This window comes from Triturus cristatus, chromosome 7, assembly GCF_964204655.1.
Source record: "Triturus cristatus chromosome 7, aTriCri1.1, whole genome shotgun sequence".
Taxonomy (NCBI): Eukaryota; Metazoa; Chordata; class Amphibia; order Caudata; family Salamandridae; genus Triturus; species Triturus cristatus.
This window is the reverse complement of record NC_140590.1, coordinates 856,065,666-856,082,882: the sequence shown is the minus strand read 5'-3', so window position 1 is coordinate 856,082,882 and position 17,217 is coordinate 856,065,666. Positions and strand designations below refer to the sequence as shown.

Here is a 17,217-nt window from a genome sequence, read left to right as displayed (position 1 = left end):
GGTCCCCTAGGGCTGCAGCATGTATTGTGCCACCCTAGTGGACCACCACCAAACTCATCCAGACTGCCATTGCAGGTTGCATGAAAAGGTGCAGGGAAAACTGAAGACACAACATTGCACACACACTGTGTGCCAGGCACACAAACACTGCATGCAATATATGCAAGTCACCCATATAGCAGGCCATACAGTCCTAAGGCAGGGTGTAATATATTACATGTGAGGACATATCTGCCTGAGCAGATATGCTCCTGTGCTGTCTAGTTAAATTGGTAGATAGTACAGGTGAACAGGGAAGCCATCATAAGTATATGTACTGGGGACTGTGGTCGATACGAATTCCCTAGCTACATGATGGCTTCACTGAACCATATGGTGTTTGGTATCAAACACATTGTCTTAAGAAAGCCATAGTGATGCCAGCAGTGGATTAATGAAGATATGCACCCAGAGGACACTTTAGATGTGCCTCTTGAAAACCCACCAGCCTCTTAGTGTACTGGCTGACTGGTATCTTCCAGCTTGCCACCACAGACGAGTTTCTGACCCCTGGAGGTGAGAGACCCAGTCATACAGGGTGTGTAGTGACCCCAAGGATTAGTGGCCCATTCGCTATTGCCAATCACTCACCTACAAGCCCCTAAATTGACTATTTAGGTGGCCTCCCTGACAACACTAACTCAGATTTGTCGGACTGAAGAAAGAGAGGGATGAAGAAGAGCAGAAGAAGAAAGATTTGCAGACTACTAGTGCACTTTGACGCCAAACGCCTACTTGCTCCTCTCAGGACAATTGCGACACTCCGACTCGTCGTGCAGCTGTGCAGCCTCCAAAAGCCTCTGAAGGCCTCCAGCACTTCACCAAGTCGTTAGCATCTCCCTTGAAGTGGAGGAGCCATTTCCCTGCAACCTTCGGGCAGCAACCGCAACGTCCGGTTCACAGTTCTGCTGTTCACCGTGCCCACTGATGCAGCAGCCGCCCCGGAAGAGGTCACGTGCTCCAAGAGATCAGATCCCTCTCCCCACCAAGTGAGAAGATGCCAGGACCAACCAGAGCAGCCCTGCACCAATACCCGGGGTACCGGCCCCTTGCAGCAACCAAAGCTTGTTTGAGTCCAACCCGGATTCCGACGTCACAGAAACATAGCAGCCAGGGAGAAACGTTAGTCTTTCAGATGCCAGCACCAAGTGTCTCAGCTGTCATGATTTGTCCACCTTTGCAGGTCTAACCGAGAACCAGGGGTGTCTGACGCACTGGCACCAGCCGACCAAAACCCTCTGGGTCCATGACAACCAGCGGTGCTCTCCTTCTACCAGGACACTAACAAACCGAGTCCCCCATTGGGAGCTCACCGGATTTGTGTCCAACTCCCCCCCAGCAGCCTGTTTACAGGCGCCCCCTCCTTGCCTACGGTGTAGCACGCAATGCTATGAACCAGTCAGGCACCTCTGCACCCGGACACTCCGGGGCTGGTAAAACTTGAACTGCTGGTGGTACTTTGGACCTCAGTCCCATAGTACCTTAAATCCAACAAGGAACCCCTGAGAACTGTTTGGAAATAACTGTATGCAGTATATGCCATTTTCTCTATAGGAAAGTATTGCCACGTAAAAACACATTTAATTCACATTTTTACTTACCTGCTAATATTGCTATGATGAAAAATATTTTCCCATTTACTAAATTTTTCGTGTTAAATATAAAAACTTTTTTTTTAATTGGTCTTGAGTTTCTTCTTGTGTGTGCGCCTCATTTATTGACTCTGTGTGTAACACTACCCTCTGATAAGCCTCAACTGCTCACCCACACTATCACAAAAGAGAGCATTTGGGATTAATTTAAGCCCTGTAAACCAATAAGGGTTGTGTGGAAATTCTACACAGTATACCTCGTTTTGCTATACTACATAAAAGTGAGCTTCCTACGGAGGGCAAGTGCGGTGGCAAGTGTGCTATGGTTACAAAGCTGAAACATAAAAAGTATAGATTTTTGTATAGACTTTCAAGAAGGCATGGAAGCCATTGCCAAATGGATGAAAAACAGCTGCCTACAACTAAACACAACAAAACGGAAGTACTCATCATGGGCCCAAACCCCGATGCCTAAAACTACACCTGGTGGCCTCCCGCCCTCGGAAGCCCGCCCACCCCCACGGACCACGCACGCAACCTGGGAATCATCCTGGACTCAGAGCTCAAATGGACTGCCAGACCACCTCCGTCACGTCCTCCTGCTTCCACACCCTCCGCCTCCTACGTAAGACCTTCAAATGGATCCCCCTCGAACACATAAAGACCGTCACTCACGCCCTGGTCACCAGCAGGCTCGACTACGGTAACGCACTATGCCGGAATAAACAAAAACCTCACCCGCAAGCCACAGAACATCCAAAACGCCTCTGCAAGACTGGTCCTCAACCTGCCAAGACACTGCCACATCTCCCAGTACCTGTGCACACTCCACTGGCTCCCCATCGAAACTAGAGTCACCTTCAAGATGCTAACCCACACTCACAAGGCCCTCCATGACACCGGACCAGCATACCTGAAGAGCCGACACAAATTCCACGCACCCCAAATGACCCTACGATCAGCCCAGCTCTCCTAGGCCGTGGTCCCCTGCACCAGAAAGACCAGATCGGGAAGCCGCTCCTTCTTCCGTGCGGCCAGAGTCTGGAATGACCTTCCGCTCCACCTCAGACAGACAACATCGCTCCCCATCTTCGCAAGAAACCTCAAAACCTGGCTCTTCGACAGACCCCTCCTTGATGGACTGCAACCTGCAACCCCCCCCCCCCCCCCCCCCCAGACCCTTACGGGTGAGTCGTCGCGCTTAACAAACAAACACCTATAGATGGGCACTTACCACAAGAGCAGAGCCTCTGGCTTAATTGGACTCAGTGTGGAAAAGCTCACCCAGACCCATAAAAAGGCTGACAGATCAAGACCGCTCTTAAATCTTTGGGTGGCACTGCATTTCTATGCTTAGTTAGAGCAGCAATTTGTCTGGTGCGTTACAAGAACAAATACGATTCCTCCATGCTGACCAGCAACAAGAACCCCTGTTATCAATCAAAGTTCAACTTAGAAAAACAAACAGCACTCAGCTGGATATTATAAAGCAGTAACAGTCTGGGTTACTCATTAGATACCCAGGGGTGTTCACATACTTCGCTGACTTGAACTGCATGTCTCTATTATTTATGAAGTGGCGAAGAGAAGGGATGGACATATCAACATATCATACAAATAAAATAGCTGCAATTTAAGAATAATGGCCATTTAAAGAAGTGAGACTAATTTCATCCCATTCCACTCTTACTTACCATAAACATATTGCGGAAGTTGTGTATGTCAAGGAAGAACTCTTCAATGGTGACCTTTTTTGGGTCAAAGAGAAAGTATTGTCCGAGGTCCTTGAATAGAGAGTCCATGTTTGAGTGCATCATTTCAAGCTTGTTATATTGCTCCCTGGCTTCCTTTACAAAAATGTGCCATGCAAGTCAAGGATGATAATTTTAAGAACTTGATTCAATTAATTGTTGACACTCCAAACTGAAAACGAGAGAATACAAGTGCCAGGTAATGCACCACTATGTTTTTATATAATCATGGGTACATTTGAAAACTTGACAATATTAATTAGATGATTCAGTTACAATGAACATAATTTTTCAGTATGCAAGTCTTCAAAAGAGATGTTTTTAGACTAGCAAATCCGAAAGCGGCAGATTTCAAAACATTTGTAATAGAACATTAGTACGCTTAAACAGCCGCAATGCACAACACTTTCAACATCAGCAAATTAAAAGATTACCGAGCTGTCACACATCTCCAAAAGAGGTATCTTTCTTAGAACAACATAGTTAGGCTAACTGTAGGCCTGTGATGAGGACCACAGGATAAATATGGCAGTTTTCAATACTGCTGCCCATAGACGTAGAATTAGAAACTCGTTATATAGCAGAAGATGAAAAAAATGATCGCCCCTTGCAATTATGTTGGAGTTTTTGAAGCATATAATAAAGACAAACACACACACACACCAACATACTATAGTCTTTCACGGCCTCCTGAGGGTGGGTTGTATGTCACATGAATTTATGAAAGAAAGCAATGTTGGACAAAATAAAACTCGGGAGGATTGCATTCACAATCATGCTACACCCTTCCTTTATACGTAGACCGTCATCAGTTTAGTTGAACAGGATGAGTTAAAAGTACATCGAAGACAAATAAACATTACAACATTACCAAATGCACAAGTTACTTACTTGTGTAACGATATATCTGTAAGAGACATTAGTTAGTGATAGATTCCTTACCTTAGAATATCCCCAGGCGTCAGACTGGATTCGGAAAGGTATCGTCAGCAGTACGATACCTGCGCGTCGGTAGGCGTCGTCGTACAGCTCCGCATAAGTCGCTGGCATCGTAGCCGCCGAGATGCCATCGACAGAGCTACTTAGACGCGCCCACGCGCGCTGACGTCAGTTCTGTACACAACATTTCCGCGCCAGGCGCGCAGAGCCATGCCAGAGACCAACTACTGGTGAAATAGAACTAGGGCCCTGAAAGGGATGACCTGCACCCTAGCTAACAGTTCGCAGAACGGGGAGGATGGGTGGGCGGTAAGGAATTTATCACTAACTAATGTCTCTTACAGATATATTGTTACACAAGTAAGTAACTTGTGCATCTGAAAGAGACACGTTAGTGATAGCTTCCCTACTTTAGAATACATACCCAAGCAATACCGACCCCGGAGGTGGGTCTGAGAAGTGAGATTACACCAGAAAGTCACAGAGAACAGAACAGCCAAAGAAGCCGTCTCTCCGGACCGGACTGTCAAGGCAATAGTGCTTAGCGAAAGAATGCAACGAGGACCAAGTTGCCGCCTGACAGATATCTTGCAGGGGGACACCGCGTCCCAATGCTGTAGTAGCTGCTGTCGCCCTGGAAAAATGGGCGCACAGCCCAACCGGAGGTACCTTTTTAGCCAGAGAGTAACAGGCTTTAATGCACAAGACAACCCATCGGGAGATAGTTCGCTTGTGCACAGCCCGGCCTTCCTTGGCGCCCACGTAGCCAACAAAGAGCTGGTCATCCACCCGGAACTGTTGTGTGCGGTTGAGATAGAACGAATGTGCATGTTTTGGGTCCAGACGGTGGAGCCTCTCCTCTTCTCTTGAAGGGTGCGGAGGCGGAAACAAAGTGGGCAGAGTGACAGTTTGCCCGAGATGAAAGGCAGGCACTACTTTTGGTAGAAAGGAGGGACGCGGTCGAAGCACAACCTTGTCCAGATGAATCGCCAGGAAGGGAGGTTTACAGGAAAGAGCCTGGAGCTCACTCACCCGCCGAGCGGAGGAGATGGCCACCAGGAAGACCGTTTTCAAAGTTAATAACCGCAAAGGACAGTTATGAAGATGCTCAAAGGGAACGCACATTAGATACGTGAGAACCAGGATCAAGTCCCATTGAGGCATCACAAAAGGAATGTGAGACCGGCCTCGTGGCGTGGGCCCTCCCGACCAGCAAGCAACCCTGCAACCGCACCTGATCCCCGATGTCACAGACTTCCGGCCACCATGACCCAACAAACTCGATGGCCGGCCGGGGCCCCAGCCGAACCCACAAACACTACCGCGCATGCCCGGCCGAGGGAGCGGGAAACCCCCAAGCAAGACCAGGAGACGCCGTCTCAGTCACACCGGTGAGCGGGCGCCTCGCCTGCTGGGCGTCTGGAGTCCCTCCCAGACCCACCTGAACAGATCAAAGGGCCGAGCGACAGGAAATCCCGACACACCGCCCCCAGGCACCAAGACCCCTCTCAGCGAGGACTCTGGACTTCAAAGAGGAGGGGGAGTATAACAAGGGGTGCTGAAGGGACGGGAGGCAGAGAAGACCTGGACATACGAGAGCCCTGCTGACCTGGTCGCGGCTCGATCGGCCCCTGAACCGAAGAACGGTACCCGAACTCTGAACCATCTGAGCCCTGCTGACGCTGTCGCGGCTCCCCGAACTCTGAACCATCTGAGCCCTGCTGACGCTGTCGCGGCTCCCCGAACTCTGAACCATCTGAGCCCTGCTGACGCTGTCGCGGCTCCCCAAACTCTGAACCATCTGAGCCCTGCTGACGCTGTCGCGGCTCCCCAAACTCTGAACCATCTGAGCCCTGCTGACGCCGTCGCGGCTCCCCGAACTCTGAACCATCTGAGCCCTGCTGACGCTGTCGCGGCTCCCCAAACTCTGAACCATCTGAGCCCTGCTGACGCTGTCGCGGCTCCCCGAACTCTGAACCATCTGAGCTCTGCTGACGCTGTCGCGGCTCCCCGACTCCGAAACCACCTGTGCCTGCTGAGTGACTCGTGGCACTCCCCTCCAGGAGAATCGGCAGAGATTGCCGAGAGAAACAACATCCCCCAGCTCGAGGATTGGGAGCTGTGCGAAGGATACTCCGCAGAGACACTGAATTCAAAGACTGTCCCGCTACCCCAATACCCCCATCACGAGGCCGCCGCCGCTTGTGGCCTTGATTTAATACCGCATCTCGGATCATAAAGATCCCCTGAAACTATCGATAAAGTATACTGTCTTACGAAGAACTACTGTGTGGTGTCTCTCTGTCAGATAGTGCAAGCTCAGCGTGTGCGATCCTAGGAACGAGACCCTTCCAGGAAGGGCCTCCCCGCCCTTGCTCGGCCTAACTCTGGGAGAGGTGGGTCAACGGGTGGTCAAGAACGTATTCCGAAGCCCCCCCGGAGAACGCCCTTCCAACAAGGAATAAGAGGGAAAAGGTGAATAATGCCTTTGAGAAATCTATTGACAACTGGGGACTTGAAAAGAGAGGGCTGATCAGGCAGCCTAAGAAAGGCTTAAGGAGCAGAAAGGTAGCCCTTGATAGTGCTCAGAGCAGAGCCCTTCTGGGCCAAAGAGAGAAGGAACAATAGGACCTGAAAAAGAGGGGCAGAAAGAGGATCTACAGCTTTCGCTGTGCATCATGCCACAAATTCTTTCCACCGACAGGCGTATACCGTTTTAGTGGCTGCCAGAATTACATTACAGACTTCAGGAGAAATTGAAATTGAAAGACTCTTATATAGTGCATGGCTACTTGAAAGCATCCCAGCGCTCAGGAAAGGTAACCCCGGAATAATGGAAAGACCATTAGCTAATCTAGAGAAGACTCTACTTTCTCGGAAAGAGCCATGTTTTTAATTTCTGCCGAAACACAAGTAGACTGGGCTCTTGGCGAAAAGACAGAGGAAGAGAATTCCACAGTTTGGATGCATTTAGTGAAAAGAGACGGCCATCAGAACGGGATCTGTTGATCCGAGGGATCACTGCAAGGTTCTGATCGTTGGAGCGAAGATTTAGAGAAGACTTGTAGGGCATTACCAAGTTTTCTAAAATGGGAGGGCCTTTTCCATGGAAAATTTTATGTGCCATACACAATGATTTAAAATGGACCCACTCTTTCACCGGAAGCCAGTGGAGAGTTTTTAATGCGGGTCTGGCTGATGTGCGATGGCTAGTGCCCGTTAGAAGCCTTGCCGCCGAGTTCTGGACGACCTGAAGTCGTTTAGTCGCGGAGGCCGGGGCTCCTAAATAGATGGCATTCCCATAGTCTATCCTAGATAAAATCAAAGATTGTATTAGGATTTTTCTAGCCTTTTCCGGCAATTGAGGGAGAATTTTACGCATGGATTTCAGAAGCCCAAAGCAGATAGCAGCTGTTTTTCTAGCCTGAGTTCTAAACGTTAGTTCAGCATCAAGCCAAAACCCAAGGCTTTTGATTTCCGATTGAGGCATGGGGCCCGGGCCCATACAAGAAGGCCAGAAAATCGCGTTATCAGATCTAGCCTGTCGTCCCAACAGCAGCAACTCTGTCTTTCAACCGTTCAGTCTGAGATGGGACTGATCCATCCAGCTTGCAACGGCTTCTAGACAATTACACAGCATCAGAGGGGAATGTGCAGTCTGATTCAGGGAGAACACCAACTGGGTATCGTCGGCGTAACTCACCAACTGAACCCCAAAAGGAGCCACTATCTCCGCCAAGGGAGCCATATACACATTGAACAGTGTGGGGCTAAGGGAAGACCCCTGCGGCACCCCACACTGCAACGGAACCGGGCAGGAGCAATGATCATCCTCAAAGACCCTAAAGAATCTGTCCCCAAGGAAGGATTCCAGCCACTTGAGAGCCTTACCCGTGATTCCCATGTTACTGAGACGGGAGATAAGAACATGATGGTTAACCGTATCGAAGGCGGCGCTGTGGTCCAGGAGGATAATGGCCGCGCTGCCACCAGCGTCCAGAATCCTCCTGGCCTCCTCCACCACCCTCAACAGGGCTGTTTCCGTTCCCTGTCCTTTCCTAAACCCAGTTTGAGATGGATGGAGCAGATTATGTGATTCCAGAAAAGAGGCTAATTGTATGTTGACAAACTTCTCAGTCAATTTACTGATCCCCGGTAACAGGGAGATGGGGCGGTAGTTGGAAAAGTCCCCTGGGCTTCTTCAACAAGGCCCTGACCATCGCTACCTTCCACTCTCTAGGCACCACAGCTGACTCCATTGAAGCATTAACCACGTTCACCATCGATTTGCTAATAGTAGGCAAAACTGCGTTTAAGATATTCATCGGGGCAGGATCGAGCGGGGAACCACTCTTTATGGCATTCAATAAAGGGGGCGGGAGATCCTCCCTAAGAGGAGAGAAGGAGGAGAGCCTAGGATGATCCAATTGATCCTGGGTGGAAGATGAAGATTGAAGGTCAATTAGAGATATTGGGGGAAGCGTATCGATGATCTTTTAAATTTTTGTGCTGAAGAAAGTCGCCAGTTCTTCACATCGACTACCTGCTTCATCCGGAACAGGCGGCGGATCAGGTACTTTCATCAGAGACTTTACTATTCTAAATATCTCCCTGGGGGCATTAGCGGAGGACTATTTTACTAGCGAAAAAGACAGATTTAGTGGTGATCAGAGCGGTCCTATATTTCTTTAGAGCCGCTCTGTATCTCCTTTTCTTTTCACCACTAAACTCTTTTCGCCATTGCCTCTCTTCCCTTTTACACTCTTGTTTAAGAGCTCTTAGCTCCAAATTAAACCAAGGATGTTTGGTGTGGCCTTTCTTTAGTGTTGTCGGTTTTTTTGGCAGCAGGCTATCCAAGGACCGTTCTATCCACTGGTTAAAATCCTTATTGGCTCTATCCGTGTCCGAGTGGGCTGAGGGTTCAGTCTTCTTCAAAGTGTTTCCCCATTTAGAGAGCTCAAGCTTGGACCAATGCCTAGCCAGCCCTCTATGAGAAATTGGAGTTGGGCTAGGCCGAGGCACCTTCCAACTAAAAGGAACTACCATGTGGTCTGACCAGGGAACCGGGACAGGGACATCAATGGTGTGGCCGGGAATATTACAAAAAATGGGGTCCAGGAGGTTGCCCTTCGAATGAGTGGGGTGTTGTACCCTTTGGCTTAGGTCATAACTCCCCAGATCTTTTATTACTTCTGAGGCAACAAAATCCGACGATTTATTAAAATGAAGATTAAAATCCCCCAGCACCATGAAATTAGAAACAGTACTGGCTACATCCATTACTGTTTCAACCAATTTTTCCTGAAATTGCCCCAAGGAACCCGGAGGGCAATAGATCAAAAATCCTGAAAAGGAGGTAGCTGGAGAAATTGAAATGGCAAAATGTATACTATCCGAAATTGAGAGGTCGAATAGGCGACACGCTATGTGATCCTTATAAATGATGGCGACCCCTCCCCCCACCTTTACGGCTCTGTCCTTATGCTGAATCAAATACCCAGAGGGCAACGACTGGACGATATCAGGGTTCGAATTAGGTCCCAGCCAAGTTTCCGTAAGAAACAATATATCCAGAGTCTTGTCATGAAGTAAAAGGGAAATTTCGACAGCATGCTTTGGCAGTGAGCGGCAGTTCACTAATGCCATTTTCAGGTCCGCTTCGAGTGGGCTTCTATACTCCTCACTCTCTGTCGCGCCGAAGGAACAATGATTACACGTAGATTGGCCACGGGCTAAATCTAACGAGTGGCAACAGACACCCTTTAATGATAAAAGACACTGGAGTGAATAGACAAGAGGCAACTTGCATACTGGGGCAGAGGATCCAGGCCCTAAGCCAGACCGTGCGCGAACGGGCGCAAACGGGCTTACCTCTGGCGCACCTCCGGCGCACCTCCGGCGCACATACGGCGCTCCCGCTGCGCTCGACCGCTGCGTGTATCCATGTGCTGTTTAAATAGGCTGCAGTCCTGGACGCTGGAGCGCTAGAGCGCGGACTAAAATGGCGCTCAAAAATGGCACTTTCTTCCCCCCAAGACGGCGGCAATGTCACACTCTACCGGCCAAGGACCCGCTCTAAAAGCGGTGAGTACAACGATTATAGTGCAAGAATGCGCAATTGGGGAGACAGCTCAAGCACACAAGGCCACAGGTTAAAAGCAGGGCAAAATACTAATGAAGTCCAACAGAAATAGGAAAACGAGGGAATGATTTTAAAATACACCAAAGCAAAAGCTATGCTACGGCAGCGCGCACAGGTAACTGACAGCGCTTCCAGCACCCGGGGGTACCTTGTTCAGGCTGACCCACCTGTGCTTGGGATTTAAGTAGGCTGCAGTCCTGGACGCCGGAGCGCTAGAGCGCTGACTAAAATGGCGCTCAAAAACGGCACTTCCTTCCCCCCAAGATGGCGGCAATGTCACACTCGACCGGCCAAGGACCCGCTCTAAAAGCGGTGAGTACAACGATTATAGTGCAAGAATGCGCAATTGGGGAGACAGCTCAAGCACACAATGCCACAGGTTAAAAGCAGGGCAAAATACTAATGAAGTCCAACAGAAATATGAAAACGAGGGAATGATTTTAAAATACACCACAGCAAAAGCTATGCTACGGCAGCGCGCACAGGTAACTGACAGTGCTTCCAGCAGCCGGGGGAACCTTGTTCAGGAGGCAAGTCAAATGGAATCAGCGGTCGCCGCTCAATCTCCAAGCAAGGAGGTGGAGGCTGGACAGGTTCGGGTGTAGGACCGTCCCCTGTTGCTGCGACAGGAGATCCTCCCGAAGAGGCAGTCGGATCGGGGGATCCACGCTCATACTGAGTAGCTCGGGATACCAAACTCTTCGAGCCCAGTCTTGTGCCACAAGAATGACTGACTTGGACCCGGCCGCGCCTGATCTTCTTCAGGACTCTGGGCAGAAGTGGTATAGGCGGAAAGGCGGAAAGGCGTACAACAGACCGCAACTCCACTCGTGACGAAAAGCGTCTTCGAGCGAGTGCCGCCTTGGAAACTCCAACGTGCATAACTGCTGACATTGCGCATTCTCTTCGGTGGCGAATAGATCTAACCAAGGTTCTCCCCAGTGCTGAAAGAGACCCTGTGCCACCTCTGAGTGAAGACACCATTCATGATCCAACATGCACCTGTGGCTGAGTTCGTCCGCCCTGGCGTTCAGGGTACCTGCCAGGTGTTGAACCACCAAGGAAATGCCTTGACATTCCAGCCACATCCAGAGACATAGAGCCTCCTGACATAGGATCCACGACCCCATCCCACCCTGCTTGTTGCAGTACAGCAGTACAACATGGCGGTGGTGTTGCCTGTGAACACCTGCACTACTTTCCCCTTGATAGAGGGAAGGAATGCTTTCAGTGCAAGTAGGATAGCCCTGAGCTCCAAAAGGTTGATATGGAGCTTGGACTCTGCCAGAGACCAGAGGCCTCTGATCTCCGCCTCTTCCATGTGGCCACTCCATCCCAGGAGGGACGGGTCCGTCACTACTGTGTGCTCCGGTTGAGGAAGGGATAGGGATCTGCCGCTGACCCAACGCTGGTCTGTGAGCCACCACTGCAAGTCCTGTGCAGTGCCCTCTGAGATCTGGACGTAGTCGGACAGGTTTCCCCGATGCCGCGTCCACTGAAACTTCAGGTCCCACTGCAGAGCCCGCATATGCCATCTGGCATGATAATCAGCAGGATGCCAGGAGGCCAAGTAGCCTCAGGGTCATCCTGACCGCAACCCAGGACTAGGGCCAAAAGATCAGAATCATAGCCCGAATGTCCCGGACTCGCTGTTTGGGAGGGTAATCCCGAAAGAACAAGTTACTTACCTTCGGTAACGATGTATCTGTAAGAAACATTAGTTAGTTAGATTTCTCAACTTAGAATATCCCCAGGCGTCAGACTGGATCCGGAAGATTTTTCGTCAGCAATACCCCTTGTGCGTCGCTAGGCGTCGTCTGCGGCTCCGCGTCCGTCGTCGGCGTCGTGCGCCGGAATGACGTCGTCGGAGTACTTAGACGCCGCCCTCGCGCGCTGACGTCAGTTCTTGTACATAGCTTTCCGCGCCAGGAACGCAGAGCCATGCAAAGACCGACACTGGTGCCATAAATAAAATCTAGCGGCCTGAAAAGGATAACCTTAACCCTAGATGTCAGTTCGCAGAACGGGGAGGATGGGTGGGTCGGTGAGGAATCTAACTAACTAATGTTTCTTACAGATACATCGTTACCGAAGGTAAGTAACTTGTTCATCTGAAAGAAACACGTTAGTTAGATTCCTCACCTTAGAATAGATACCCAAGCAATACCATCCCCGGTGGTGGGTCTGCGAACCAAGATCACACCAGAAAGTCCTGGAGGACAGAACGGCCAAAGAAGCCATCCCTCCGGACTTGGCTGTCAAGACAATAATGCCTGGCAAACGTGTGTAGCGAAGCCCACGTTGCCGCCTGACAGATGTCCTGCAAAGGGACACCCCGTCCCAAAGCAGTATTAGCCGCCGTGGCCCGAGTAGAATGGGTGCGCAGCCCAACAGGAGGGTCCTTTTTTGCCAAGGAGTAACAAATTTTGATGCACAAAACAACCCACCGAGAGATGGTCCGTTTGTGCACAGCTTTCCCCTTCTTAGCACCCAAGTATCCAACGAAAAGTTGGTCGTCCACCTGGAACTGCTTTGTGCGGTCCAAATAAAAGGAGAGCGCACGTTTTGGGTCCAGACGGTGGAGCCTCTCTTCCTCTTTGGAAGGATGCGGAGGCGGAAAGAAGGTGGGCAAGGTGACAGACTGCCCAAGATGAAATGGAGTCACCACTTTCGGAAGAAAGGAGGGACGAGGCCGAAGGACAACCTTGTCCGGATGAACAGAGAGAAAAGGAGGCTTTGAAGATAAAGCCTGGAGCTCACTCACCCGTCTAGCCGAGGTGATGGCTACCAGAAAAGCAGTCTTAAGCGTCAGCAGACGAAGAGGACAATTATGAAGAGGCTCAAAGGGAGCACACATCAGAAATGTGAGAACAAGATTCAAGTCCCACTGAGGCATTACAAAAGGGACAGGAGGGAACGTGTGAGTAATGCCTTTTAGAAAGCGTGTAACTACAGGGGACTTGAAAAGAGAAGGCTGATCAGGAAGCCGCAAGAAGGCAGAGAAGGCAGCAAGATAACCTTTCAGGGTGCCCAGGGCAGAGCCCTGCCGGGCCAAAGAAAGAAGAAATAGTAGAACCTCAGAAAGAGGGGCGGAAAGGGGATCCACAGCCTTTGCTGTGCACCATGCCACAAATTTGTTCCACCGGCAGGCGTATACCGTCTTTGTGGAGGGACGCCTGGCTGCCAGAATGATATCACAGACTTTAGGAGGCAAGTCGAATGGCATCAACTGCCGCTGCTCAATCTCCAAGCATGGAGGTGGAGGCTGGACAGGTTCGGGTGGAGGACCGTCCCCTGCTGCTGCGACAGAAGATCCTCCCGAAGGGGCAGACGTATCGGAGGATCGGTCAACATACTGAGTAGCTCGGGATACCAGTACCTTCGTGCCCAGTCCGGAGCCACCAAGATGACTTGGGCCCGGTCGCGCCTGATCTTCTTCAGCACTCTGGGCAGAAGTGGTATAGGCGGAAAGGCGTACAACAGACCGCAACTCCACTCGTGACGAAAAGCGTCGCTGAGCGAGTGCCGCCTTGGAAATTCCAACGCGCAGAACTGCTGACATTGCGCGTTCTCTTCGGTGGCGAATAGATCTAACCAAGGCTCTCCCCACTACTGAAAGAGACCTTGCGCCACTTCGGAGTTCAGACGCCATTCGTGATCCATCATGCACCGGCGGCTGAGTTAGTCTGCTCTGGTGTTCAGAGAGCCCGCCAGATGTTGAACCACTAGGGTGACGCCCTGGTGTTCCAGCCACGTCCAGAGGCGCAGAGCCTCCTGACAAAGGGTCCACGACCCCACCCCGCCCTGTTTGTTGCAATACCACATGGCGGTGGTGTTGTCCGTGAACACCTGCATGACACTTCCCCTGACAGAGGGAAGGAAGGCTTTCAGTGCAAGCCGGATCGCTCTCAACTCCAACAGGTTGATGTGGAGGCGAGATTCCGCCAGAGGCCTCTGATCTCCGCCTCTCCCATATGGCCACCCCATCCCAGGAGGGACGCATCCGTCACTACGACATGCTCCGGTTGGGGAAGGGAGAGGCTTCTGCCCATGACCCAATCGCGGTCCGTGAGCCACCACTGCAACTGCTGTGCAGTGCCCTCCGAGATCAAGACATGGTCGGACAGGTTGCCGTGATGCTGGGCCCACTGAAACTTCAGGTCCCACTGCAGAGCCCGCATGCGCCGCCTGGCGTGATGCACTAGTAGGATGCAGGAGGCCATCAGCCCCAGAAGCCGCAACACTAGCCTGACCGAAACCCAGGATAGAGGCCGAAAGATGGGAATCAGGGCCTGAATATCCCGGACCCGCTGTTCCGGTGGATAGACCCGGAACTGCGCCGAATCGAGAACTGCTCCGATGAAGAGGAGCTTCTGAGAGGGACTCAAGTGTGACTTCGGCACGTTGATGGAAAATCCCAGCAAATGCAGGAGATCCGCCGTAGTCTGGAGGTGGGAGACGACTGTCTGGGGCGAGCCCACCTTCAGCAACCAGTCGTCGAGATAGGGGAAGACTGGAACCCCTGATCTGCGCAGATGAGCTGTGACCACCGCCATCACTTTCGTGAACACCCGAGGGGCACTGGTGAGTCCGAAGGGGAGCACGGTAAACTGAAAGTGCCCTTGGCCCACCGTGAACCGCAGGTAACGCCGGTGGGCCGGCAGGACGGGGATGTGGAAATATGCGTCCTGCAAGTCCAACGCTACCATCCAGTCTCCGGGGTCTAGGGCAGCTAGAACCTGAGCCAAAGTTAACATCTTGTACCTTTCCTTCCGGAGGAAGGCATTGACGTTCCGGAGGTCCAAGATAGGGCGTAGGCCCCCTTTGTCCTTTTTGGGAACCAGAAAATAGTGGGAATAGCAACCACGACCTACTTCTGGGCTCGGAACGCGCTCGATGGCCCCCTTGGCCAAGAGGGCCGAAACTTCCTCGTGGAGAAGATTCAAATGATCCCCCGAGATACGGTGGTGCTGTGGTGGCATGGCTGGAGGGGTCGTCTCGAAGGGGAGGGAGTAGCTCCTTCGGACGATTTGCAGCACCCACCTGTCTGATGTGATGGACCGCCAGTGGAGCAGGTGATGGCGAACTCTGCCGCCCACTGGCGTGGAATGGGCCTGAAAGCTCGGACTAGGAAGGCTTTGAGGCGGATGCTGCCGGGGTGGATGTGGGCTGACCTCGTCATCCTCCAGAACCGCCTCGGCGGAAACCACGTCCGCGCGCAGGTTGGTTCTGCGGCTGGTGGCTAGGCGCACGTGATGAGGCACCCCTTCCTTGGCCACGAAAGGGGCGAAAGGCGGAAGTTTGCGACCGCGGGGCCGAGAGGCCCAAGGACTTGGCCGTAGCCCGGGAGTCCTTAAAGCGATTCAGCGCACTGTCCGCTTTCTCGCCAAAAAGGCGAGTGCCATCAAAGGGCATGTCCATGAGAGTGCTCTGGACATCGCCCGAAAATGACGTGGACTGCAGCCAGGCGTGACGTCTAAGCGCCACTGTGGTAGAAATGGCCCTACCCAGCGAGTCCGTGGTGTCAAGCCCACATCGGATAGCATGTCGCGCTGCATCCCTCCCATCGGCCAGAGCCTGGGTAAGTCGTGTCCGGACCTCCTCCGGACACAGGGGCAGCGCGTCCTCCACCGCATCCCCCAGAGAGTGGGAATAACGGTCCAAGAGACAAGCGGTGTTCAAAGACCGCAGGCCCAAACTAAGGGAGGAGAACAGCTTCTTGCCGAACTGTTCCAGTCTCTTGGAATACCGGTCCGGCGGGGCGGTCGGGAAAGAGGATTGGGAGGTAGAGGCCTGGATAACCAGGCTCTCAGGGGTAGGGTGTTGGGACAGAAAACTGGGGTCGCCCGGAGCAGGGCGGTGGCGCCTGGCAACGTTCCTGTCCACAGGAGGAACTGTGGAGGGCTTGGACCAGGTGCCCTGCAGAACGTCAATGAGGGCCTCATTGAATTGCAGCAGAGGCTCAGTGGAGCTTGCTGCAGACTGAAGCACCTCAGTAAGGACGTTAGTTCTCACAGCCACGGCAGGCAGCTCGAGCCCAAGGGCTGCGGCCACCTTGCGCAGCACCACAGAGAAAGCAGCGCCCTCCTCCGAAGCCACAGTCGGAGGAGAGACGAATCCAGTGTCTGGAGAGGTATCCAGGCCACTGGCCTCCCCCAGCTCATCTGCCCAGTCCTGTGACAATTGAGCCTTAACGGCCATAGGATCCTCGGATCCCTCCCAGTTGTCCCCATCATCCGATTCCTGGTATACAGCCGGGCGATAGACATAATGTGTCTCCAGCGGCGCCGAACGCGGCGTCCATCGACGCCGTACCGGCGCCGGGCCCGGAGTGGGGCTGAACTGGGGCTCGACGTCGAGCGGAGTCGACGTCGGCGTCGGGGGTGGTACCGGTGTCGACGCCGGCAGAGGAGGTGTTACGAGGTCGACCGGCGTCGGCGGGGACTCGGGAACGGGTCCCTCGGGCGCTTGCAGCGTCGAGGCCGGAGCAGTCAACGGCGCCGAGGCCGGAGCCACCGGCAGGCAAGGCAGCCCAGTCGGGTCCGCGGGGCCCGAAGGCGCGCCAGCGGGCGTCGACGGCGGAGCCAGACTCCTCATGGCCGAGAGGAAGGCACTGACTTCCGCCGGCGTCGAGTCAGTCCCAGGGACCGGAGGGTATGGGGACTTGCGCGGCGCCTGCGGCTCCGCCGGAGCCGCGGGGGTGGAACCACCCTGACCCTCGGCCGAGTCGCGCGACCGGCGAGGGGAGTCCGAA

At 52.6% G+C, this 17,217-nt stretch overlaps 1 protein-coding gene across 1 annotated transcript in view; it reads right to left on the bottom strand.

Moving 5' to 3' along the window:
* The window catches only part of DIAPH1 (diaphanous related formin 1), an 867,093-nt gene that overhangs the window by 154,505 nt on the left and 695,371 nt on the right, over window positions 1–17,217 (bottom strand). The window contains exon 25 of the mRNA XM_085617784.1: window positions 3,326–3,490. Coding sequence (XP_085473910.1) covers window positions 3,326–3,490 — 165 coding nt within the window. The remainder of the gene's footprint in view (window positions 1–3,325; window positions 3,491–17,217) is intronic.